The following is a 27,093-nucleotide window of genomic DNA, read 5'->3' as shown; positions in this document are numbered from 1 at the left end:
TATATATTTCCTATCAATGTAAATATTATATTATACAAAAAAAAGTATGAATAAATTAGAACTTGTTAGACTGTTTTCTTGCTTCGCCACGCTTAGTTCTATTACCATCTCGATTGCGAGCACCAATAAGCCATTTTGCAAGGGACATTTCGAAATCTTTCATCGTGCATGTCGACGTCAGGTTGTTAAGCTTTAAGGCTTCTATAAAAAATAATATATTTCCAGTAGTTAAAGAATCTTAAATACACAATATTCTTATCGTCTTTGAAAATCTGAACCAGGGCCGAATTAAGCCTTTTTAGTGCCCAAGGTACAAACCCACATCGGTGCCCCCATCTGCCCGGGGCCCCTGATTTTTCGCTGACTGTGACCGCTGGTATGTTCAATATTATGCAAAGAAAACAGTTGTTAACAAATATATTTGTAGTTTGTACTACCCGGCAAACATAAGACGTCTTAAGACCGTCTTATTCAGGTCTTTAAATGGTCTTGTCTTCGATTGACGTCTTCAAGATGTCTTTAAGACGTCTTTTAAAAGACTGTATGGTCGAGAAACATTGCGCGTCTTCGTAAGACGTCTTCAAGACGTCTTTTAAAAGACTGTTGCGTCGTGTAAAATTGCGCGTCTTCGTAAGACGTCTTCAAGACGTCTTTTAAAAGACTGTATCTTAGTGAAAAATCGCTCGTCTTCGTAAGACGCCTTAGAGACGTCTTTTAAAAGACTGTATCGTAGTGAAAAATTGCTCGTCTTCGTAAGACGCCTTAAAGACGTCTTTATTTTTCGAATAATTCTACCAAACAAAAAGACGTCTTTTAGTCGTCTTAAAGACGTCTTTAAAAAGACTTTCGGCGTGAATAAACTTAGTGTCTTTTAAACGTGTGAAATTTTTCATAAAAAGTTTTATCTCGACCAATATTAATTCTCTAAATCATTATTCTAGAAAAAGGTTTTATATAGGTATCATTATGGAAACTGAAAATAGAATGAAGCGTCGTCGCTTGAATAAAAGTATGTTGAATTTTATAATGACATTTGAAGATGAAGATATTAATGATAGTACATCGAATTTGAATCCTGATTTTAATGCTTCTCAGGCTGAGCCTGAAAATCCTTGTAAAGCCCTAAATAATGTTTTTAAAGAAGAAAACAATAAGTCTTTGAGTTGTAATTATGAGAATTTTGAATGTTTTAATGCAGCACCACTTTTGACAACAGAAACATTATCAGAAGATTTAGCAATGTGGTCTTCGAAAAGCAAAATTTCTCAAAACCAATTAAACGAGCTTTTGAGTATTCTTAAAAAACATGGTCATTCAGAGTTACCAAAAGATGCAAGAACGCTTTTAAAACCCTCTAAAGTTGTTACAGTAGATAGGAAGTGTGGTGGAACTTATGCTTACTTTACTATTGCTGATGGCATAAATAATTTTTTGAATTTGAAAAATGATTCTCAATGTACTGGGTTATCAATTACTATTAATGTTGATGGGCTACCTCTTTTCAAATCTTCTAATCTTCAATTATGGCCAATACTTGGTCTTATAGAGAACTATATTTTTATCATTGCACTTTTCTGTGGTGATGGTAAACCAGACTGCTTGGATGGTTTTCTTAATGATTTTCTCAAAGAATCTTTATTGTTAAGTGGTAAAGGTTTATACTATAATGATAAAAAAATTGATGTTACACTTAAAGCATTCATATGTGATGCACCTTCTCGCTCTTTTCTTAAATGTATACAAAGTCATACAGGATATTACTCCTGTGAACGATGCCAAGTTAAAGGATTTTATGAAGAGCATAGAGTGGTTTATATTGATAACAACGCATCAACTCCAAGATTAACTGAAGAGTTTAATTCCTTTTTGTACACTGATCATCAGAAATCTCTTACTCCTTTAGCTCAACTTAAAATATCTTGTGTTTCTGATTTTATTTTGGATTACATGCACATGGTTTGTCTTGGTGTAGTAAGACGTATACTTACTTTTTTAAAGTCTGGTCCAAAACATTGTAGACTTTCAAATGGCCAAATAAAAAAAATATCTGATAATCTGTTAAGCTTACGTGGTATGATGCCATCTGAATTTGCTCGACAACCACGTTCCCTTTTAGAGTTAGATCAGTGGAAAGCAACAGAGTTCAGACAATTTATCTTATACACTGGTCCCTTAGTTTTAAAGGGTGTTGTTAGCAAAGAAATTTATAATCATTTTCTAACATTGCATGTTGCAATGGTAATTCTCTTAAATGAAGACAGTGAATTTAGGAAACATTATCTTGCTTTTGCTAGAGAACTCATTAATTATTTTGTTATCAACTCAAAACATTTATATACAAATTCATTCTGTGTTTACAATGTTCACTGCTTACTTCATATTTGTGATGATGTTGTTAAATTTGATTGTTCACTAAATGACATATCTTGTTTTCCCTTCGAAAATTATATGCAGACATTAAAGAAAGCAGTAAAAAACTCAAAGAGTCCTGTTTTTCAAATAGCCAAGCAATATCAAAGTATACAATCTATGTTAAATACAAAATCTCGAAAACTAAAAGTTTCAGTGAAGCTGAATAATTCATGTTTTTACATAGGAGAAAATCAATTTTGTTTTGTTGATGAGAAATTATCATCTGGATTTTTTAAGTGTAGAATATTTAGACTTGATTTACAAAATGATTTATATACACAACCTATTCAGTCTAAAATCTTTCAAATTTTCTTCATACCAAGTATTGATGAAATTGGAGTTAAGTTTGTTGAGTTAAAAATGGAAAATCTTTGCCGAAAGGTTGTTGTTCTACCTTGGAAGGGAGGTCTTGCATGCTTTCCTTTATTGCATGAAATAGAACATTAATTGAAAGGTTTTTAAGTTCAAATTTCTTTTGATTAAATATTTTATATTTATTATGTTTAATTAATTTGCATCTTGTATCCAAAGTTATATATATATATATATATATATATATATATATATATATATATATATATATATATATATATATATATATATATATATATATATATATATATATAATGATTTATTTTTAACTTTATTTTTCCATTTTATTTGTTTTTTACAGTTAATATTTTTGTATAAAAAGATAATTTTTAATTGAAATTATCTATAAAAAAATAAATATAAAAAAAAAGTTAAATTATCAACAAAAACCTAATAATAAGTTGGAATAACAGAAATAAGTAGCAATAACAAAAGACAACTGTCTTTTAATTTAAAAAACTTATAAAGGAATGAAAAGGAACAAAAAAAATCATTAGGTTAATAATTATGGTGATAATGACAAGGAAGAGCACTAATTTGTCTGAAAAAACAGACAAATAAAACGAAAAAAGGAATTAAAAACAGCGTTAAAATAACTGTGTGGGCAGTTTAAATAAATCTGTTTAATATTTTAAATATTTAAGATATTTTACTTCATCACTAACTATTAAAGGTAGTTTTAATAAATAATCTAAATAATAAAGAAATGAAACAATTTTATAAAAAATTAAATCTCTTAGATAATTTTTTTTTTAATTTTACTTTTTTAGCTCTTTAACTTTATTTCTTTTATTTGTTCATTTACTGAATTTTACTTAAAAAGTGGTTTTTTTAAATTTCAAAAAATGATAAATAATTGCATTTAAATACATTTTTAAATAAAGCAAAGATAATTTCAATTAAAGATTCTCTTTTTAAACAAAAATATAAACTGTAAAAAACAAATAAAATGGAAAAATAAAGTTAAAAATAAAGTTATATATATGATATATATATATATATATATATATATATATATATATATATATATATATATATATATATATATATATATATATATATATATATATATATATAATAACATTATTATAACATTGCTTCATTTCTTTATTATTTAGATTATTTATTAAAACTACCTTTAATAGTTAGTGATGAAGTAAAATATCTTAAATATTTAAAATATTAAACAGATTTATTTTAACTGCCCACACAGTTATTTTAACGCTGTTTTTAATTCCTTTTTTTGTTTTATTTGTCTGTTTTTTCAGACAAATTAGTGCTCTTCCTTGTCATTATCACCATAATTATTAACCTAATGATTTTTTTTGTTCCTGTTCATTCCTTTATAAGTTTTTTAAATTAAAAGACAGTTGTCTTTTAATTTAAAAAACTTATAAAGGTTAATAAAACTTATAATATTTGTTATTGCTACTTATTTCTGTTATTCCAACTTAATATAAGACTTTTGTTGATATTTTAAATTTGTTTTTTTTTTTTCATGATTTAGTTTTACACCATGATTTGGGCAAGAGCTGTTTGGATAGAGAACTTTGAGGAAATAGAAGATGTTGTTCCTAGAAGGTGGATAGATACTGATAAAAAAATATTATTCTGGCCTGCAGGTGTATCTTATCATAGAGCTGTTAAAGATGAATTGGATGTGGATGAGACATGGGACAAATATAAACTTGTTAAAATCAAATTTGAGAGTGGTATGAAATATTTTATAAGAGCTATAATATATGTATATATATATATATATATATATATATATATATATATTATATCTCTTATAAATCCAATATAAACATCAAATATTTTGCCACCATGTATGTGCTGGCAAAATATCTGATTTTATATTGGATTTATAAAAGTTTTGATTCTTTTAGATAATATGGAAGAACTAAAAGAATATTGTTACACCACAGCAACAGAGGAAGAAGATGAAATTGATATTTGTGTTTCCAAAGATACCTTTAAAGTGAAAAGTAATGTTAATGGTATAATTACATTTAATTATATTTATGTTAATTATTTATTTTTATTTGTTTAATGTCAAATCTATATTGTAAATTAATATGTTTGTATAAATACTAAAAGAAAAATAAATAAAACTATTATGTTTTAGAGTTACTTGACTTTCCTTTGCCTCCGCCAGTTTTTAAATCTGTGTTGAAAAAACCATTAAAAAGATCTTTTGACTCTAATTTGTCATCTGGATCTACTTCCAAACAATCTAATCTGTGTTCTGGTACATTTTGTCTCTTAATTTTCAATTTTTTCAAAATTAGAATTTATATATTTTTAATCTACACTATTACTGAATTCCTATTTTTAGCTGAAACTTCTTTACCTCTACATTCAACTACAGAGGAACAATCACCTTCATATTCTGGTGCACTATGTATGTATTATTTTTGATATTTCTACTATATTTTTTGTTCATTAAAGTTGGAATATTCTTTTATTGTTAACTTTATCTTTGTCTCACTTATTTTTACATTCACAATCAACTGAAATGGAACAATCAAATTTTTTTTTATATATAATTTTTTTTTATAGACTCTAAACTAAAAAATATTATAATCCCCCTCCTCTTACCTATCAACTTTTGTGGTCTCGAGGAGCTAAAGCCTAAAATAAGAAAAAAATGTATTAATAATAACAAAGTACCAAAAATTTTTTAAAAAGATTTGTTGCAGATTAAAAAAGTAACTTTTTATTATTTATATATATAATTTTTTTTTTGCTTTAGTTATACCTCATACATCAGAACCAAATAAAAAGCTTCAGAAAACAGACATACAAGAATTTACAAGGATTTTATCAAAAGTTTAGAGGATGATTGTGTTCGACTTGATTTGGTAAATCTTTATCCATATGTAAATCTTTATAATCCATATAAATTAAAAGTGAAAATAGTTATTTTTTTATAATTATTTTGCCAAACTTTTATTTAGGTTAAACAGCTCAGTTTTTTAGGTGCAGAAGATTTTAAACAACTGACAAGATTGGTCATGAATAGGTTTTTTTATTACATTTTGCATAGGAATCATTTTTCGTATTTGTGGTAAATATATTTTTCATGTATAGTAATTATGGAAATCAATAATTATAAATTGTTTAATATTTTTCATAAATTTTATCATTTATTCGATATGTTTTTTAAGATTATTTACAAATAACCTGTTGACACAGTTCAACTTAAAAGGTTCTGGTGGAAAGATTGGTTTGTTATCAACTAAACTGTATGACTTAATAGAAGGTAATCTAAAATAGGTTTAAATTATTCAACTTTTAATTTAGTTAAAAATCTATGTTAAGTTAAATTTATTTCCAATATATTTGATAAATATATCCTACATGATTAATTTGATTTTTAGAAGTTATAAAAAGAAGATTTGAAAAGGTTTCAAATGCTGAAATTAAACAGCAAATTGGACGGTATTGTAAAAATGCTCCTTCATGGCAAAAAACAAAATAAAAAAATATTCTTTTTTATTGTTATATATTGTATATATTATTATATGTTGTATAAATTGTTAAATAGAAAGATACTTGGTAACAATCCAACTAACTGTATTATATGTGCCTTTTTAAATTATTTGCGTTGTTTTTTTTTTTTAATAATTTTCTTTTTCTTCTTTAATAATGTTTCCAAAAAACAAAGTAAGAACTTGAACTTGCTCAATAGTGTTTTTAATGTTGTTAATACAATAGGTAATCGCAACCTAAATATACCATTAATACTACACAGTTTTCTTAAAACATAATTAAATAAATCTTTAGGCCGTCTTAAGTAAGACGCCACTACTATAAAAAGCGGGTTCAAGCTCATGGGCATTTTTGCGCAGACTCATTAGCATTTTTGCGCAGGATTTTTTGCGCATTTCTGGCTCATTGATACATTTCCTATACTTAAGGGTTCTGGCTCATTGCCATTTTTGCGCAGGATTTTTTGCGCATTTCCATTTTTGCGCATTTTCATAATGAGATGACATTATGAAAAAAAGGTTGTGAATGACTTTATTCTTTGTAGTAGTTCAAGTATGGAAAAAGATGTTTATATTTTTCTTTTCGCGTTTCTCTAATTCTTTGTGCATGTTGTTTTTGTCGTTGTTCTTCAAATCCATGTCGTAGTAAGAGTTTAGTATTGGTATGAATGGGTAAGGTATTTAATTTTTTAATTTTATTAATATAATTTTCATCAATTCTTTTTTTGTGATTATCATCGTGGAATTGTATGGCTATTCTGTGTAATTCTGGATCAAAAGTGTTTATTTCCTGTAGTTCGCTGTAAAGGAATTCCTCAAATTCTTCTTGTTCTGTAATACTCATTTTTATAACAAGAAAAAATTTATTTAAGTCAAAATAAAAATTTTTTTTCACTGTATAATTTACAAAATTAAATTTAAAAAAGGGATGCTTGAGAATGGAGAGTTTGGTCCGAGAAGCAAACCAGCTCCGATAGATTCATATCCTCTTCCGCTTTTAACGTAAACTCCGTCTTTGAATGATCCTCCTTTAGGCCAGGGTGTTAAAAATAATCCGTTTCCTCTGTGCGTTCCCATTTTCATTCCATTTCCATTCTTTTTCAAATAAACGATACCTCTTCCTGCAATTTTATCAACCATAGCAGAACCTGCAGAAGATCCTACACCTGCTAACAATCCGGTGGCAAGAGCTGGAACTACTCTTGTTGCAAGTGTACTACCCAACATACCCAATAAAGGTAGAAGGGCTCCAATAAATCCTCCTTTCACATTTGCGTTATGTTCCAATTGGGTTTTGCTCATTTTAATGGTGACTCCAACTCCTCGATGGAGAGCGTCCAAAAGTTTTCGATGTTGATTTTGTGTTACAAGTAAAACGTCGTTTCCGTTAAAATCATCTTTTGAAATACGGATGCTCACAGGTTTACCTGCTATCATTGATTTTTTTATTTTTTCAATCTGTCCCTGAGACACATTTAATTTAACACTAACATATTTGCTCATTTTTAAATGTGAGAAAAAATATTTATTTCACTTCTCGAATGTGATAACGGATCGTAATCTCCTCTCCACGAAAATCAACCAAATTTCCATTTTGATCGACAACGCGAGTGATCATTGTGGAAATTTCTGGGACTTTGACAGGGAGGTAAGTCAAATGAGTTGGTCTTTCGATGATTTTAAAACCAGGACCAACAGCTGGATAAAAAGAGTAGATGCAATTGAGTTGGGATCCGTTGACGTAAGCAGACCCGATGACGTTGTTGAGGATTCTGATCGTGTTGATGCTTGAAATTCTAACAATATCGTCAGACTCGAATTCCGAATTGGAGTCCAATTGTCTTTTTGTAAATCCTAAAACTGATGCGATGCTGTTTTCCACGTTCAAATCCATCAAATAATTCATTCCAAGTGTGATGGTTGATTTTAAAGTGTTTAAATTGGATCCTATTTTTATGTTATCGGGAGAGTAGCTGATTTTATTTGCTGTGACGTAGCTGGCGCTTTGAGACGCATAATTTTTTATTGTGTTTGAGACGGTCTTTTGTAAATAATTGTTGATGTCTTTGATGTCATAGCTCCCGTCTGGAATGACAACGTTTTCCCAATGGATTCCGTTGTTCATGCTATACCGGAAAGAATTGTTTTTGCTGATGATGTTTGGAAAGCTGTTGCACGTCTCAAGTCCTAGAAAAGCCATTTCATAAGTTTTTCCTTTGTCAAAAACGATTTTGTCTAAAAATTCTGTTATGATTACGTTGGAATTTCAATCCACGTCGATGATTATGCCTGACATTTTTTTATTATGCAACATTTTTTAAATGGCTTCTTTTGGAAAATAAAAAGTGTCAAATCCGCTTCGATATTTTCCATTGTCCTTTTTTGACGACAAATCAATCACCGCAAATCCGTGAGGTTCAGACCAACAATGTCTGCAAAACTTTTCAAACTCTTTTTTTCCCATATCACTCGAAACGTGGTCTTGATAAATGTGGTTAATGTTTTTTAAGTCTTGGGGAAAGAGACAGATAAAATTGGTGTTTTCTCTGATCGTTTGTCTTGGGAGCATAAAATAATTTTGAGCGAGGTAAAAGCAGTCGACGTTAGAGTGTCTTCCTCGGATGTAATATTTTTCACATTTGTTTTGTTTGGTAAGTTGCAAATCGTCAAAGATCATTAAATTGTTTTTGGATGAATCAAGATCTTCAGGATTAGGCACATCGTCAGCCGTTTCAAAAAATTCACACTCCATACCCTCGGTTTCGGAAAAATTTTTTGAAAGATCGTTGATAACACATTCAGGGTCTAGTTTCAAATTTTCAATTTCGGTTTGCACCTTGAACAAGTCGAGAATTATTTTTTTTGGTAATTTTTTTTCGAACGAACTTTTTAGTATTTTGTACTCGGGTTGGAAAAGAGATTTTCCAAAAACTTGCAAATGGTTATAATCCAACCATCCAGGTCTGAGTAATAAAATGAGAAGCAACGTTGTTTTTCCACATCCGGATTTTCCAACGATGATTCCTCGAATGCTTCTCGGTAAAAGCTTGTTGTTGTTTCTTTTGATTTTTCCAATATTCCATGACAAATCAGATACTTCCATTTTTAGTTTAAAAATATTTTTTTTAAAATAAAATGTAGTGTGTTAAATGCAAAAGGAAAACAGAAACGAATCATTTGAGAAACGAAATCACAAAAAACAACCGGCATATGGTTAAAGGGGTTTGCAACGTTTGCGGAACAACCAAATGTAAGTTTGTTTCTTCGCATGCGTTCAAAGGATCATCTTCGCATACGGCAAAAGGAGGAGACTTGGTGGAAACGATTAACAATTTTTCAAAAAAAATAAAGCTTCCATGGGCAAAATTTCCAGGAGAAATGCACATTCCAGGAATGAATTTTGCAGGACCTGGCACAAACTTAGACAAAAGACTCACATCCACAGACATGTATCAAGAGTGGAGCAAACCGGTAGATCGAGTGGACAATGCAGCATACCATCATGATTTAGCTTATAAATATTTAAACGACGTTCAAAGCAGAAATTTGGCAGATCAAATGATGCTTGAAGAAATGAACTCCATTCCAAACCCTACTCAAAAAGAGATAAACGAAAGAAAACTGATCACTCCCATCATCAAAGCCAAAGCTAAATTCGGATTAGGTCTAAAAAAAAAGCACCGGAGAACCTGAAATGGACGGATCAACTTGCAAACGAGCTTCATAAACCAGCCATTCGTCATTTTAAAAGAAGAAAAGTGTTTGTGAACGACATGGATGAAATATGGGCCGCAGATTTGGTTGACATGCAATCGTTTTCAAAATTCAACAACGGCGTAAAATATTTGCTCATGGTGATCGACGTGTTTTCAAAGTATGGATGGATCGTTCCGTTAAAGAGTAAAACTGGAGTTGATGTAGCTAACGCTCTAAGCAAAATATTTGAGGAGAGAAGGTGTACAAAGATGTGGGTGGATAAAGGTAAAGAGTTTTATAACAAGCATGTACAAGCGTTGGGAGTGCAATTGTATTCCACTGAAAACGAGGAAAAAAGTTCTGTTGTCGAGCGATGGAATAGAACGATGAAAGAGAGAATGTTTAAATATTTTTCAGCCAACAATACCAATAAATACATTGACGTATTAGATGAAATGGTGAAAAATTACAACAACACCAAACACTCTTCTATCAAAATGACTCCAGTGGAAGCCAGGGATAAAAAGAATAAATATAGGGTTTGGATGAACCTGAATGGAAAGACGCAAACAGAAAGAGCAGAACCAAAATTTTCAATGGGAGACAAAGTGAGGATCGTAAAAAAGAAGTCTCATTTTGAAAAGGGGTATACACCGAGATGGACTGAAGAGGTTTTTACCGTGTCAAAAGTTCAGCATACGAATCCACCCACGTATAAAATCGCTGATGCTAACGGTGAAGAAATTAAAGGTACGTTTTATGAACAGGAGATGCAAAAGACAGCTCAAGACATATTCAGAATTGAAAAAGTCATTCGAAAGCAAAAGAACAGATCTTTAGTCAAATGGTTTGGATATCCAGATTCATTCAACTCTTGGGTGAATAATGAAGAATTGATACGTTTGCAAAAATAGTCGCGTCGTTTTGTATGGCAAGAAAAAAAATTTTTGATTTTGAGTTAAATAAAATCTTGCATATAGAAAAGAAATGAATAAGATGATTGAATTAATAAATGTGTCTGAAATTGCAATGTATAAGCGTATGAGAGATAATGATTTGTATATGTTCATGTCTAGGTATCAATTGTTGTTGAATGAATTACGTTGTAGTATGTATGCAGCAGAGAATTTAGATGATATGAATGATATCCTTAAAAAGATGAATTATTTAGGAGAAAAATTGGTTGATGATTATTTAGAAGTACAAGACGATTATCGTTGGGATAGAGAAAATATGAAATTGAGAACAACCAAGATTAACTTGAAGTTTTGCTGTCGTAAAATGAGTGAAATAACTCAAATGATGATAAAGTTAATTCCTTAGTCAAAGGGTTAGGATAATAAAGAAGTGAAAAAATTTTTATTTTGAGTTAAATAAAAATCTTGTATATAGAAAAGAAATGAATTTTATTACAATTGAAAATTTTGATGAGAGCAAATTATCAGTTGGAGAAATTTACGCAGCAACAAAACCAGTAGTCTATCAAAAAGTGTCAGTAAAATATTCTTATCCAACTGGAGATGGACCTCTTGTATTACGAACACCTACATTATTTTCGTATGGTGTGTGTGAGAATAAAGATCCAGCAACACAAAAACTGAATGGTTATTCCATGTCTTTTGTTTGCTTTGATGCTAAAAAGGGAAAGACAGAAGAAGAAGAAAAGTTTATTAGCACAATGGAAAAGATTACTTTGTTTATTAGAGGTGAAGTAGATAAATTGTCATCCAAACTTAAAAAGGGAGGAAGAAGAAAGCAAATTAATTCAGACGAATTGAGTATTTTAAAATATAAAGCTGGCCATGCTGTTGCAGCGCCAGTGTTTTATGCTAAAATGTATATAACTAAAAATTCGAAGAATTTTCATGAATCTGAAGGATCTAAAAATGAAGACGAAATATTCATTACTTCTACATTTCATAGAAAGAAAACAGCTCTTGATATAAAAAATGGAGTCAAAGGAGAACGTAATAATAAAAATTTGGTCTTATCTTCTGGACATGATTTTATCAACCAAAGATGTTATGCTATTGGAGGACTTAGAATTGAGGGGGTGTATATTGGACCTTCGATTGTGTCTATTCAAGTTAAACTGTCCGAAGCCATCATCGTAAAAAATGCATCTTTACCTCATAGCATCATGATGTGTGAAAACTTGGATTTGGGAGAAATGGATTCTGACGAGGAAATGTAAAAAGCACAAAAACTGAAAATAAAACGACTTAAAACATTTTATTTTCATATTAAAAAATGCATGCCCCACACAAGTTGCTTAAAAACAGTGCCTCAGCAGAGATTTACAATTTTAATTTCCAACTGAGTCATTTAGAGGATAGAATCAAAGAGTTGGAACGAAAAAATATGAAAAACATTATTGTAACAAAGAAAAAGTTGGATTATCCCACCTATTTCAACACCTACAGACAGCACGAGATTTTTGCTCAACAAGACATTAAATTTCCTCCTGTATCTCACAAGCAGATATCGTTGTCTGTAGGTTTACAATTAGACAAAGGAATTGCTGTCATCACTTTGATGGATAAAATAAGCAACCAATTGAATTATTTCAAAAACGATGCTATTTTTTCCGAGTCTGTGGATGACATAGTTATGACCATACACAATTATAACAACCAGGAAGTCATCGTTAAAAAAGGTGAAAAGCTTTGTAAAATAAACTACATCGATTCGAATTAAAAAAAATGTGTCTTTGTTAAAAAGATGGAGATAATCAAAAACACTGAAAAAATTTATCCAGTTCTTCCAACGGCACCATCAGATGGAGGACATATTTACCGGCTTCAAAAAATAAGCGAGATCCAAAAAGAAATAGAGGATGAAAAAGTGAAACGAATGGCTTTGAGTAAAAAATACCATCGAGCGGCAAAAATAATTCGTTTCACCGACGACGGATTACAAACGGTATGCATTGGTTTAGGGGTTACAGGGATTGCACTTTTATCAACCGTCGTTGCCACTCCAGTTTCGATTGCGTGTGAAGGGGTTGCTGTTGTATTGGGAGCTTTATCCATTTTCGGAAATCATCAGAACAAAAAAATGATGCTAAAGGCTGAAAAGCACGAAAAATTGAAAGTTCTTTCCGAGTCAAAATTGAATACGATTAGTGACCACATTTCAAAATCTCTCATGGATGGATTTGTGAGTGATTCCGAGTACGAACTCATTCTCAGCGAGCTTCAAAAATTCAAAGCCATGAGTGAAGAAATCCGAACCAAGACAAAAAGCGTCATTGACGAATTGACTAAAGAGTCGTTGATCCAAAAAGGAAGAGAAGACGCGATAAAAGCATTCAACAACTTGTTTAAGAAAAACTAATATTTTTCCATGGATTCAAAGAATCTAAGAAAAATTAAAGAATCAAAAAAGAAATCGTAAACGCAATCGAGTTTTTGTTTTAAGTTTTTTTCTCCGTATTCTAAAAATGTCTTTTTTTAGAATACAAGATCCTGAAAAGCGAGATGAGATTTTGAGAGAATATAGAGCTAATAGAGAAAAGCTTTACAATGAGAGTCTCAACACCAACATTTCAGATGCAAATTATCAGACTGATTTGAGCAAGTTTTTTAAGCCTCTGATTGAGAGCAATGAAAATATAAAAAACGAACTAAAAAGCATCGCATACAGAGAGGTTGAAAACACTCCACTTGCTTTGACTTATCCAGAAAGCGATGAAAGAACTTTTGTAAAAACTTTTGGAAAAATAAATGTTGGAAATATTGCAATGAAATATTTATACACTTACTTAAAAGTTAAAAATAGTGCAGACAAAGTTTTTGGAATTCACGAAAAAGAACCCGGAAAAATGTTTATTGGAGACAAAGAAATTTTTATCGACAATAACGACGTTATTATTGATGGAGAAAAGTACGAGGGGACGACAGGTCTTTGGGAGTTGATCACAAGATCCAAGCCTGATACAACAAAGGTGTCAGACGAGGACATGAAAAATTATGAAAAAATACTCGTTGAAACGCATGCAATGGAGAAGGAAGGGACACCAACCATACCAAAATCTTCGGGAGGTGAAAAGTGGAAAACGATTGTTTCAAAAATTTGGAAAAAAAATTACACACTAACGAGTGGAAGAAAAGGTCGAGGAGTGATCATTCTTCCGAGCGATCCGAATGTGCTTACGCAAAAGCTTAACTTGAGCATCGCCGCAGGACATGCTGGAAATATAGCATCGAGAAACGAAGCTGTTGCCATTTGTGACGAGCTTTTGAGACAGGGAGAAATTAACAAAGAAGAATACAGAGCGATTCAAAAATACATCGAGTCGTGAGAACGGATTTAAGAAATCGTAGATTTCAATGGATTCAAAGAATCTAAAAAATTTCACAAGTGAAATTCCATTGATCCGCAAACGGATCTAAAAAAATATTTTCTCATTTTAAAAAAAATGCTTATTGTGAACAACAGAAGATATTTTAAAAAGAACGTCGTTGGAGGTGGAGGAATCATGGATGCGATTAAAAATTTTTTGAGGAGAATGGCAGCCACAAATGCTTCACGATCGTCTCTTCATTTATTGAGAAAAGCAGCAGCAAGCGAAATTGGAAGAGAAGCAATCACAGCCGCCAAATCTGCTGGAAAAGAATTAGCCTCTTCAGCTATATCCACTGCTAAAGACGTTGCCATCGACAAAGGAAAAAAAGCGCTTGAAAAAGTTTACGCCAAGACAGGTACGGTGAATCCAAACCAATTACTCACCACGATTGTAAACGAAGCGGCAAAGACTGATCCGTATATTAATCCAATGGAAGAGCTGCATAAAAAAATGTTTGGTTCTTCCATTCAAGTGAAAAAGAAAATGACGAAAAAGAACGCGGCTAGAATCCAAGATCTCGTTAAAATGGGGAGCGGGATTTTGATTGCCTGATTTTTTTTAGATCTTTCAGATCCATGGAAAAATCTTTGATTTTTTTAACGAATCAAAAATGACATAAATTTTTTTTTCTCATTTTAAAAATGATAAACACCGATAGATTAAGAGTTGATGAAATGCCACCGATAGATTAAGAGTTGATGAGTATGACACTGGAATTGAAAAAGTTGATTTTTTCGAGTACCACCCAACAAACCTCGATTTAAATTCTTCAGCAGAGATCATTTTTGAAATTGATTGTCAATCTGTGCAAACAGTTCCGTCTGAAGCTTACATCCTCGTTGAAGGGGTTCTCAAAAAAGCGGATGGAACTGCATACACAGCAACAGACAACATTGCTCTGATAAACAACGCCATCATGTATTTGTTCAGCGATGTCACCTATGATTTATCAGGACAACAAGTGGAAAGAGTCATGTATCCAGGTCAAGGAACAACCATGCTTGGATTGTTGAAATACCCTTTTGGTTTTCAGCTTGCAGATGGTTTGAAGCAAATGTGGTATAAAGACACTTCAAGCGCCACCGGAAATTCAGGATTTGTTGTAAGGCGAGACCACTTGTTTGCAGACACGACATCCATTGGCGCATTTTCGTTCAAGATACCATTAAAACACATTTTTGGTTTTTGCGAAACTTACGACAAAGTCGTTTATGGATTCAGACACATCATTACCTTTGCAAAAAAAGAATACGACGACGCCATTTACAGAGCTGAGACTGTTGCCGCAGGAATGATCGACCTTAAAAAATTCAGACTTTTTATGCCTAGAATTGAGTTGAATGTTTCGAAGAAATCCGAATTCTTGAAATTAATGGCGAGTAAAATTTCCGTCCCAGTAGCCTATAAGTCAAACAAAGTCGAAAGACAAGTCATTCCTGCTGGTCTCACAGAATTTACTTGGACTCTTGGAAGAATCGTAGACAAAAGCGTTCCGAGATATATCGTGTTTGGGCTTCAGACAAACAAGAATTCCAGTCAAATTGTAAATCCAGCCATTTTCAACCATTGTGATGTCAGCAATTTTTTCGTAACCGTCAATGGAATAAAATATCCAAATTACAATTACGATTTGAATTTTGGAGAAAAGAAAATTACCATGGCCCATTCTGACGCGTTCTCTTTTGACGATAAATATTATGGTACAAACGAACTTGTTTGTCAATCTGGTTTGTCTCTGCTTGAATATAAAAATTTGTTTCCGTTGTTTTTTGTAGACATTAGTAAGCAAAAAGAAAGAGTTGTTTCTGAAACGGCAGAATTGGTGGCCAACCTCAAATTTCGAACAGCAGTACCAGAAAACACCGTTATTTTTGCAGTGATCATTTCAGACAAATTGCTCAAATTCGAATCCAACGGAACCAACATGAGAGTTGTTTATTAGGTTTGAAAGTTCGTCATGAGATTCTTAACAAAAATGATCTAAATAAATTTTTTTCTTTTTAAAAATAAAACATGAGATATACAAAAAATTATCTGAAAAATTTGCTTATGGAAAATGGAATCACATTAACCTCAAACAAATTGTTGCCTTTGATGATGATTGCGATTGAGAATAATCTAATAAGTAAAGATTCGCTTTTGAAAGGTGTAAAAGAACACAGGTCAGTGGGTCGACCAAAAAAAGAAATAAAAATGAAAAATGAGAAAACGGAAAAAAAACCGATCGATCCAAAATACGAGAGACTTGCTTCAATTCGAAATAAGCCTGTGTCTGTGAAAACAACCAATATGGAAACCGGGGAAGTGACTGAATACAAATCCCTTTACAAAGCAATGAAAAAGACAGGACATGGATGGAGATATTTAGAACGTCGAAATGGAAAAGTGGAAGATGGAATAAAGATTGAAATTTTAAATTCGGAAAAGCTTGAAAGAAAAAGTCCGTGAGAAATGTAAAAATTCGAAGAATTTCCATGAATCCGCACGCGGATTTAAAAAATTTTTTCAATTCTTTTTTCAGAGAATTGAAAAGAAATAAAAATATTAGAAAAATGATTTTGGGTTAAATAAATTTCTTGCTGTAATAAAAATGGAAAACAAAACGTTGAAAGAATTAAAAGAAATTGCTAAAGGACAAAAAATAAGAGGGTATTCTAAAATGAGAAAGGGGGAACTTATAATGGCTTTGCAGCCTCCTAGAGTTGTCTCTGCTCCTGCTGCTCTTCGTAGACGAACGACTGAGGCAAGACCTTTGCCTGTTAATGCTACCGTGGTGAGGTTTGTTAGGCCAGCTGTAAAAGTTTCAATAAAGCCGGCAAAAGTTTCAATAAAGCCAACAAAAGTAAGGATTGTTCCTTCTGCAGTGATAAAACCTCCTATTGCTCCGAAACCAGCAATCATTCCACCAAGACCTGTGGTAAAGCCTCCTATTGCTCCGAAACCAATTCATTTGCAAAAACACATCCTTGATGAACCGGTTTTAGATTCATCACCTGTCATCCTACCAAAACCAGTCATTCCACCGAGACCTTCATTTTTTTCAAGTCTGAAGGCAGCTGCAAAAAGTGTAGCGTCGTATGTTAAAACTAAGTTTGATGATGTTAAAGATTGGATAGAACCCTACGTTCCTGAAGTAGTCAAGGAGAAGGTAAACGAATCAGCGGAACAAATCGATAAAAAGATACAGTCTATCAAATCACTTGTATTAAAAACAGTGTATAAACAACCCTTGCCAAAGCCTTATAAAATAAAATTCAAGTTGACTGAAAACGCGTTGGGTAGTACTGTTAGGTTATATTCTTACGAGCCTTCTTCTCAATATCAAGACATTGCATCCTTTTTTAATTTGGTAAGAGAGTCTGCCATTCAAACCATGGAGGGAGAAAGGAATACAAAAGTAAGAATTATTTTAACGTGCGAAATGAAATCTGTAAGCATCATGACCGGTGAAGAAGTGACTCGGGAAGCAAGCTTTTCATCCAGCTCGGAAATTATTCGAGCAGCTACAGATGTAAGAGAACTCATGGGTGAGATGGAAGAAAAAGTCTTGGAAAGTAGTGTCAAATACAATGCTTTAGGTTCTAATAGCACCCTATCTAAGATTTTAAGAATGGATATAAACTTTATCGATTACACACCTCTCAGCGGTGGATCCTACATTGAGCTGACTGACGATCTAAAAGACAAAAAGGCAATTATCAACATGAAAAACAACGACAATCAGTGCTTTAAATGGTCAGTTACCAGAGCGTTGAATCTGAAAAATAAAAACAACGAAAGAATTGATGAAGACTTGATTGAAAAGTCAAAAGAGCTGAATTGGGAAGGAATGGAGTTTCCTGTGAATTACCATAAAATTACCAAGTTTGAAAAAAATAATCCAGACATTAGCATCAACGTTTTTGAGTATGAAAATAAAAAACCCAACCCTTTGAAAGTATCTGACTTTCTAGATCGAAAGCATAATGTTGATTTGCTGTATATTAAAAACGAAGACACAGAACATTACTGTCTCATTAATAGTTTCAGTCGATTTGCCGGCTCCTCAGCATCAAAAGGTAAAAGAAAACAACATTTTTGCAGAAGGTGTCTTCAATGTTATGATCAAGAAGAAAAGCTTCAAAAACATCGAGAAGATTGTTATAAAAACGCGCCAATGAGAATTGAGCTTCCTAAAAAGGGTTCAACTCTTCAGTTTAAAGGTATCGGAAAGTCAATGAGGGTTCCATTTATCGTATATGCTGACTTTGAAAGCTTTATCAGACCTATTGATGACAACACTGAATATAATAATAAAGAGTCTTACACAAAAAAGTTTCAAAGACACATTCCATGTTCGTTTTCCTATTACATCAAATGTTTTGATGAAACCGTTTATGATGCTGAACCATCCATTTCCGAATCGTCAAACGAGAACCAAGACGTGGCTCAATTTTTTGTCGAAAGTTTGGAAAAAGAAATAAAAGAAATTTTTGGAAAAATCGAGAAAAAAAAGATGGCTTTGACAAAAGAGGACGAAAATAATTTCAATTCCGCAACAGTTTGCCACATTTGCAATAAAAATCTCAAAGACGACAAAGTACGTGATCACTGTCATTTTACTGGAAAATATCGAGGAGCGGCTCACGACGATTGCAATAAAAAATTTCAAGTTCCAAAATTCATCCCGGTCGTTTTTCATAACTTGTCTGGATACGACGCTCATTTGTTCATCAAGAAATTAGGTGGAAAGATCACTTGTATACCCAACAATGAAGAAAATTATATCAGTTTCTCGAAAAAAATCAAAGTGGGAGAGTTTATTGGAAAAGATGGAAAACCAAAAAACAAAAAAATTGAATTGAGGTTCATCGACAGCTTTAAATTCCTTTCCTTCAGTTTGGATACTTTGTCTAAAAATTTAAAGCCAGAGCAGTTTAAAAGCCTTGCATTACATTTTGAAGGTGAAAAATTTAATTTGCTTTGTAAAAAAGGCGTATACCCTTACGATTGGGTGGACGGATTCGATAAATTTCAAGAAACGCAATTACCACCAAAAGAAGCGTTTTTCTCAAAACTTAGACACGAGGGAATAAGCGATGAAGAATACGCGCATGCGCAAAAGGTTTGGAACACGTTTCAATGCAAAACGTTCAGAGATTATCACGATTTGTACAACGTGTCGGATGTGTTGATACTGGCAGATGTCTTTGAAACTTTTAGAGACACTTGTATGAAACATTACAGTCTTGATCCTGCTTGGTATTACACCTCCCCTGGTTTGGCTTGGGATGCTATGCTAAAGAAAACTGAAGTTGTAATAGAGCTTATAACCGATATTGATATGCTCAACATGTTTCGAAAAGGAATACGCGGTGGAATATGCATGATCTCCAATCGACATGGAACTGCTAACAACAAATACATGAGTGATGATTATAAACCTTCAGAACCTTCGAAATTCCTTCAATATTTAGACGCCAATAATCTTTATGGATATGCTATGAGCAAACCTCTTCCAGTTAGAGGATTTAGATGGATGACTGAGGATGAACTTTTAAATTGGAAATCCATGCCTTGCATTCTCGAAGTCGATTTAGATTATCCTGAAAGTCTTCACGATTTACATAATGATTACCCTTTAGCTCCTGAAAGAATGCTCGTTGGAAAAGTGGAAAAGTTAGTTCCCAATTTAAACAACAAAGAAAAATATGTCATTCACCATGAAAACCTAAAACTCTATGAACGAATGGGGCTGATCACTACAAAAATTCATCGAGGTATCACCTTTGAAGAAGAACCTTTCATTAAAAAGTATATTGATCTCAACACCGATAAGAGAAAAGAAGCTACAAACGAATCTGATAAAGAATTTTTCAAACTCATGAACAACTCTGTCTTTGGGAAAACCATGGAGAATATTCTAAAACGCGTTGATGTTAGACTCATTACCACGAGAAAAGAAGCTATAAAATTATCTAAAAAAATTAAATATAAACGAAACACCATTTTTGATGAAAACTTAATCGCGGTTCACATGGAAAAGGCATTTGTTTTTTACGACAAACCTGTTTTCTTGGGAATGAGCATCCTAGACATCAGCAAAACCCTCATGTATGAACATCACTACAACTACATGAAACCTAAATACGGGGATAAGCTGAAATTACTCATGACTGATACTGATTCGCTCTTTTATGAAATAGAAACGGAAGACTTTTACAAAGACATTGCTGATGACGTTGAAAGCAAGTTTGACACGAGCGAATTCGCGAAAGATCATCCTGCCGTTCAAAACTTTGCATTTGACGTTGGGTTTAAAAATAAAAAGGTTATCGGTAAGTTTAAGGATGAAACAGGTGGTAAGCAAATTAAAGAGTTTGTTGGGCTTCGTCCTAAGCTCTACTCTTATGAGGTCTTTAATGAAAAAGAAGAACACAAAAAATGCAAAGGAATTCAGAAATGTGTTGTTGAAAAGCACATCACTCATCAAGATTATAAAGAATGCTTAATGACTAAAGAAGAACAGCTCAGAAAAATGAACGTCTTACGATCTCATCATCACGATGTCTACACCGAAGAAATCAACAAAGTCGCACTCAGCTCTAACGACGACAAAAGGATCATTTTGGAAGATGGAATACACACGTTGGCTTATGGTCACTACAAATTAAAAAAGGTAAGTGATAAAGGTGAGTAACAAAAATGAAGGATTTAAAAAATAACAAAATAAAAAAAATGAGAAACAAAAAAATAAATGTGGAGGGAATTGTTTTACCAAACGAGGCTTTATCCACTATTCAGTTGATGGAAGCAGCAAAAAAACTAAAAATAAAATACTTTCGAGGAGTTTTTGTCAGAGACGCGTTACCAAAAAAGCCAAGAAAAAAAGAATGTGGAATTGTCAACACGGGGGATTCGAGCACAGATGGGTTTCATTGGGTGTGTTGGTTCAAAGACGGAGACAAAAAATACAGCTTTGACTCTTACGCTCAACCACCTCTCGTCGAGCTCGTTGACTATTTGAAAAGTCCTGTCTTTTACAACAGTGAAAGGGTTCAATTTGGAAACACGTCTTATTGCGGTCACTTGTGTCTTTACGTCTTGAAAAAATGCGAAGAGGGAGACAGCTTTCAAGACGTTGTCAATACCCTTTGGTGATTTTTTAAAAGTTTTACTCATTTAAAAAATTCAAAGAATTTTCCATGAATCCGCAAACGGATTTAAAAAATTTTTCACCATTAAAAAATGATTGACAAATTCAACAGAAGCGAAATCAGTGTTTATTTTGATAGTGTTGCATCAGACTCAGCCAGCAACGTTTATATTAAAACGGATGGATCGAGCACCATCACTGCAGATTTGGATTACAACTCTCATAAAATCATCAATTTAGGTGAACCCACCAACGCACACGACGCCGCCACAAAATATTACGTAGACAATCACGTGATAGGTGGTACTGGAACTGTAGTGGGAACTGTATATTTGGATTTGAACTTTCACAAGGTGATTAATTTGAACGAACCCACCAATTTGCATGATGCTGCCACTAAAAATTACGTCGATGTGAGTTCGAGTCTATGTGTTAAAACAGACGGATCCAGCACCATCACAGGGATTATCGACATGAACTCTCACAAGTTGATCAATGTGAGCGATCCTACCGCTTTAAAAGACGCTGCAACAAAAGGCTATGTAGACACCAAAGTCTCTTACAACACTATTTCATACACCGACATTAACATGACGTCGCACAAATTGACTAATTTAGCTGAACCTACATCAGCTTCGGATTCAGCTACGAAAAATTATGTAGACACGCATGCTTCAGGTGGTACTACTGTGGGAACTACAGATTTGGATTTGAACTCTCACAAATTGATCAACGCGACTGATCCAACCAACGCGCAAGACGGAGCAACAAAAAATTATGTGGACTTGCTGTTGCAAAAATCGAGTTTGGCCAGTGTTGTTCCAGGATCCAGTTTTACCAGTTTAGGGTTTAAGTCTCAGACGGTTGCAGCATTAACCACTTCTCCTGTGTTTGCGTTTTCTGGAAAATCCGGAGTGCTGAGAAGATTGTGGCTGGCTTTATACAGCTCCTCTGGCACAAATATTCCAGGTCAAGTTTTTATTCGAATCTTCACTGACGGAGAAATCAATGTGGGGAATTATGCAGAAACCACGGAAGGAGTTGGATTAGATCAAACAGGACTTGCCACTGATTTGCTTTTTTCTCCTTTGGGAGGGGCTTTTTACAACAACTCTTTGCAGGGATGCAACATGTATAACACCACTTCCTTGGGAGGATATTTCACATTGGACATGCCTTTCAGAAACGACGTCTCCATTCAACTCGTCAACAGAAATGCCACTGCCATCACGTATTGGATTCAACCGTTCATTTCCACACTTGCTTCTATTCCTGCTTCCATCCCTCTTTTCAAGCTGTACTGCAGAACGTTTAGATATTTGAACACCACTTATGGCAGCGAATACGTTTTGCTAAACACCAACGAAAAAGGAAATGGTGTGTCGTTGAAATACATCAGGATGCACATCATTGGCGCCTCTGGAAACTGGTGGGAATCTAGAGTCAGAATGTACGATGGGAATTTACCTCCAGGTAACGGCACTGTTCTCACTCCTTGGACTCCATACAACACCAACAATTACACGTATTTTCCAGGATATGACGGTGACAGCACATGCATCTTTTCCTCTTCTGGATTAGAAGATTTTTATTTGTCGTCATGGAACGGATCAAATGTGACTTCATTCAACAACAAGTCGACTGGACTTTTGTATCAATCCACTTCATCCATCGGTTCCACCACCGCCATTTCTTTTTACAGAAATTTTGGAGAAGCAGATTCTATGCCTACTGTCGCAGCTGGTAGAAGACTCGTTGTCACGCTCAACTCTGGTGATGCTCAAGTCGGTCAATCCGGAAGCTTTTACCTTCTTCTAGGACAAGTCTATTATTACGCTTAAAAAATCGAAGATTTCCCATGAATCCGCAAACGGATTTAAAAATTCGAAGATTTCCCATTGATCCAAAGGATCTAATATACAGTGAAAAAAAATTTTTTAAAATGGCTTAAATAAATTTTTTCTTGTTATAAAAATGAGTATTACAGAACAAGAAGAATTTGAGGAATTCCTTTACAGCGAACTACAGGAAATAAACACTTTTGATCCAGAATTACACAGAATAGCCATACAATTCCACGATGATAATCACAAAAAAAGAATTGATGAAAATTATATTAATAAAATTAAAAAATTAAATACCTTACCCATTCATACCAATACTAAACTCTTACTACGACATGGATTTGAAGAACAACGACAAAAACAACATGCACAAAGAATTAGAGAAACGCGAAAAGAAAAATATAAACATCTTTTTCCATACTTGAACTACTACAAAGAATAAAGTCATTCACAACCTTTTTTTCATAATGTCATCTCATTATGAAAATGCGCAAAAATGGAAATGCGCAAAAAATCCTGCGCAAAAATGGCAATGAGCCAGAACCCTTAAGTATAGGAAATGTATCAATGAGCCAGAAATGCGCAAAAAATCCTGCGCAAAAATGCTAATGAGTCTGCGCAAAAATGCCCATGAGCTTGAACCCGCTTTTTATAGTAGTGACGCCTTTAAACAATCTTAAGCAAGACGTCTTTGCGACGGACAATGTAGACCTTTTTAAGACATCTTTAAGACGTCTTTTTTGATCTTTATAAGACGTCTTTAAGACAACTAAAAGACGTCTTTTGTGTGCTGGTTATATTCAGTAAACCGTCTTGAATAAAGCGTCTTTAATCCGTCTTAGACAAGACGTTTTTAAGCTGTCTTCAGTAAGAGGTCTTTAAACAGCCTTGAGTAAGACGTCTTTTCGACGGACAACGTAGACCTTTTTAAGACATCTTTCAGACGTCTTCCTCGATCTTGAAAAGACGTCTTAAAGACGACTAAAAGACGTCTTTTTGTTTGCTGGGTACTATCACTCATATAAAACCTACAATAAAGTATTTCTGAATTAAAATTAATAGTTAATAAACTGAACACGCTTCATTTTGGGATCTGAAATTGAAAAAAGTATGCAAAAAGGTGTAAATAAAAATGATTAAATAATGTAAAACGAAAATGTAATTTACATAAAAATTAAAAAATTATTCAAAATAAGGCTAAAAAACAACAAACGTAAGGTGTAAGCTCCTATAAATAATTCCTTAATATCAGAATCAATAAAAATGATAAAACAAATGATAAAGCGGCTTTAATAATAGTTTCACGATGTTAATAAAAAAAATATCCTCAAGTGAAGTCGTTAAAGCGCAAAAAAAAAAAAGTCATTAAAGCGCGAAAAAAATAATTAGTTTAAAAAAAAGCTAAATAGAAAAAACCGGCTCATTCATAGCTTAATTTTTAAGCATTCAAGATTTTACCAAACTTGAATATGAATTTTTATTGTAAAGTATTCCTTTCAAATTCATAGCACTTGTTCTATTTTCAGTTGTTTCTGGACTTAAATTTGTTTAAAAAAAATATTTCTTGAGGACTTGAGGTGCCACCAAACGCTTGGTGCCCGAGGCAAATGTCTTGTTTGCCTAATGGTTAATCCTGGCCTGATCTGAACCATAAGGGTTTTTACTAAACATAACAATAGAGTGCACAATTTTTAAAACTAACCAAACAAAATTTACATATGTTCAATTGTATTTAATATCTGGCAAAATAGCAGAGAAATATTACCAAAATTTATTTAAAACTATGAATACTCACTATAAATCACTTGAAATAGCTCAGTACCCTTTAACACTTTTTTTGACTGCCCTCGCTGACAATTAAATTGCAGAGCTAAGTTATTGTTAAACAACTGCTGCATCATACGACGAACAGCTTAGTCGACTTTTCTCCCTCCGATACCGGCTAGAAAGTTAACCTGCAAAACATTTAATCAAACACATTAAGATAATCTAAAAAAGGTTTTTTTAAACAATATAAAAATTAAAAATTTATTATATAGTAGCAAAAATGCATATACAGTTTGTATGAATGATACATGATATTTACTAAACACCAGAATACTGATATTGCAATCTTAAAATACGATAGACTAAAAATATTATGCTAAAGTTAACAAAGCTTAAAGTTCATTATAAAATAGGAAAGAAATATAGATAAGTAGTTGCTTCTACTCATTTATATTGCTTTCCTATTTTATATTGAACTGTAAATTAAACTAATATCTAGGTCATAAGTATTATCTTACAATTATGTTTGCAATATTGATATCTTTTAGCTTCATTTTAATTGCATCAAAAGCTTCCATGGTGTCCATCGGAAATATTATCCCGTCTGGTAAACGTGAAACCTGCACCATTTTATTCCCTTGACTAAGGATAGCATTTAGCATATTGGTGTGGATAGTCTGGGTTTGCTGAATATCCACACACACTTTCAGTAACTGTACCACCAATCCATGCATTGTTTGATCTTGGTAAAGTGTAAATAATTACTTACATTATCACATATATAGTCTTTTAATCTGAAAAAAACCAAGTAATCAATAATCACTTACTAGATATATTACTGCAAGATAATGCACTCCCAATGTTTTGTACTGTAAAACATCTAAAATAGTGTTAACTGTACTATAATGCCATAAATCATAAATAATAAAAATCAAATTACTAACAGCTGATTCAGCTTGAGATCAAATACATCAAAAAATATGCAAGGTAGACATCCTTATGAGTTTTTTAAATTATGTAACTCACCAATATTTGAATCTGGTGATGTCGTTGTTAACGCCTTTGACATACAACCTGTTGACGTGTTTGATAAACGAGTACACTGGGTTGGTGTCATCAATGCTGCTATGTCAAGAGATGAAAATGGTGTTTCATAAGATATAGGCATAATCGGTAAAGGTGTTATTAATTTTGGTGAACTTGACACCGTGACAGAAAATGGCACAGAAAATAAAGGGGGAAGAATTTGAGTTGTGGCACTAAGTTGAGTTTTCCCAGCTAATTTTTTTCTTAAGAGGGAAATAATTAATGTCATTTTCAAATTCCATTTCAGATTCAAAATCTAATGAAATTTTTCTAATTGCAATCCTAAACAATAAATGTAATTATCACCAAATGTTTTCTAAAATAGTTTAAAAACATTTGAAATTATTCAATTAAAAATTATTACTTACATGGAGTAGGTGGAATTAATACTTACATGGAGTATTAGTTCCACCCACTCCAAGTAAGTATTAACTTTAAATTAGCTAAAAATTAATACTTACACAAGCTGGGTGGAACTAATAAATAGAAATAAATGTGATATTAAAAGAATTGAAACAAATTTAAATTTTGAAAAAGCACAGAAAAAAAAAAAAAAAAAAAAAAGAACGAAAATACCCGATAGCGCGAAAATTTCGGTTCGAGGATCGGGTTTATTACCTGATTTCGGGTAATTTTATTATCCGAATTATCGGGTAATTTTATTACCCGATTTTCGGGTAACGAAATCGTGTAATAAAATTACCCGTTAATCGGGTACTTCTACGGGTAATACTTGGTTAATTTAAATCGGGTAATACCCGACCCGAAGGCTTGGATATCGGGTAACTAAAGTTATTAAAATTACCCATCTACGAGTACCCGCTGGTATTCGTGTCGGGTTTTCGCTCCCTAAGATAAGCCCACGTTAAAACCACACAGGTCCAGTAAAGTTGAATTATCTTGCTTTTTAACATTTTTTTTTGTTCCGTTTGCCCACAT

The 27,093-nt window shown here is 32.7% G+C and overlaps 1 protein-coding gene and 2 pseudogenes across 9 annotated transcripts; 1 reads left to right on the top strand and 2 right to left on the bottom strand.

Moving 5' to 3' along the window:
• The window catches only part of LOC149884326 (uncharacterized), a 395,582-nt pseudogene that overhangs the window by 73,087 nt on the left and 295,402 nt on the right, over positions 1-27,093 (bottom strand).
• Positions 18-27,093, bottom strand: LOC149884340 (uncharacterized; annotated as a pseudogene).
• Positions 833-6,352, top strand: LOC149884341 (uncharacterized). Of its 9 annotated transcripts, none has more exons than XR_016455847.1 (9): positions 833-2,866; positions 4,292-4,496; positions 4,674-4,784; positions 4,913-5,035; positions 5,123-5,188; positions 5,540-5,648; positions 5,745-5,809; positions 5,955-6,049; positions 6,168-6,310. XR_016455847.1 is itself a non-coding variant. In XM_090098451.1 (2 exons), exon 1 carries the CDS (start codon positions 967-969, stop codon positions 2,857-2,859), a length of 1,893 nt encoding a protein of 630 aa, XP_089954577.1. In that variant the 5' UTR covers positions 836-966; the 3' UTR covers positions 2,860-2,866; positions 4,292-4,496. The 9 variants fall into 9 exon arrangements, 1 of the variants encoding a protein (XP_089954577.1); XR_016455852.1 differs by having other exon boundaries at positions 864-1,009; positions 4,292-4,365; positions 6,168-6,345; XR_016455848.1 differs by having other exon boundaries at positions 866-1,009.

The sequence above is a fragment of the Hydra viridissima genome, unplaced genomic scaffold, assembly GCF_058129835.1.
Source record: "Hydra viridissima isolate aposymbiotic clone 2 unplaced genomic scaffold, HvirCarnegie_v1 scaffold_9, whole genome shotgun sequence".
In the NCBI taxonomy this organism is placed as follows: Eukaryota; Metazoa; Cnidaria; class Hydrozoa; order Anthoathecata; family Hydridae; genus Hydra; species Hydra viridissima.
This window is presented reverse-complemented; position numbering and strand designations above follow the sequence as displayed.

Bases quoted from the DNA above. Each gene is read 5' to 3' on its own strand.
- LOC149884341 (XM_090098451.1), top strand. From the start codon at position 967: ATGGAAACTGAAAATAGAATGAAGCGTCGTCGCTTGAATAAAAGTATG.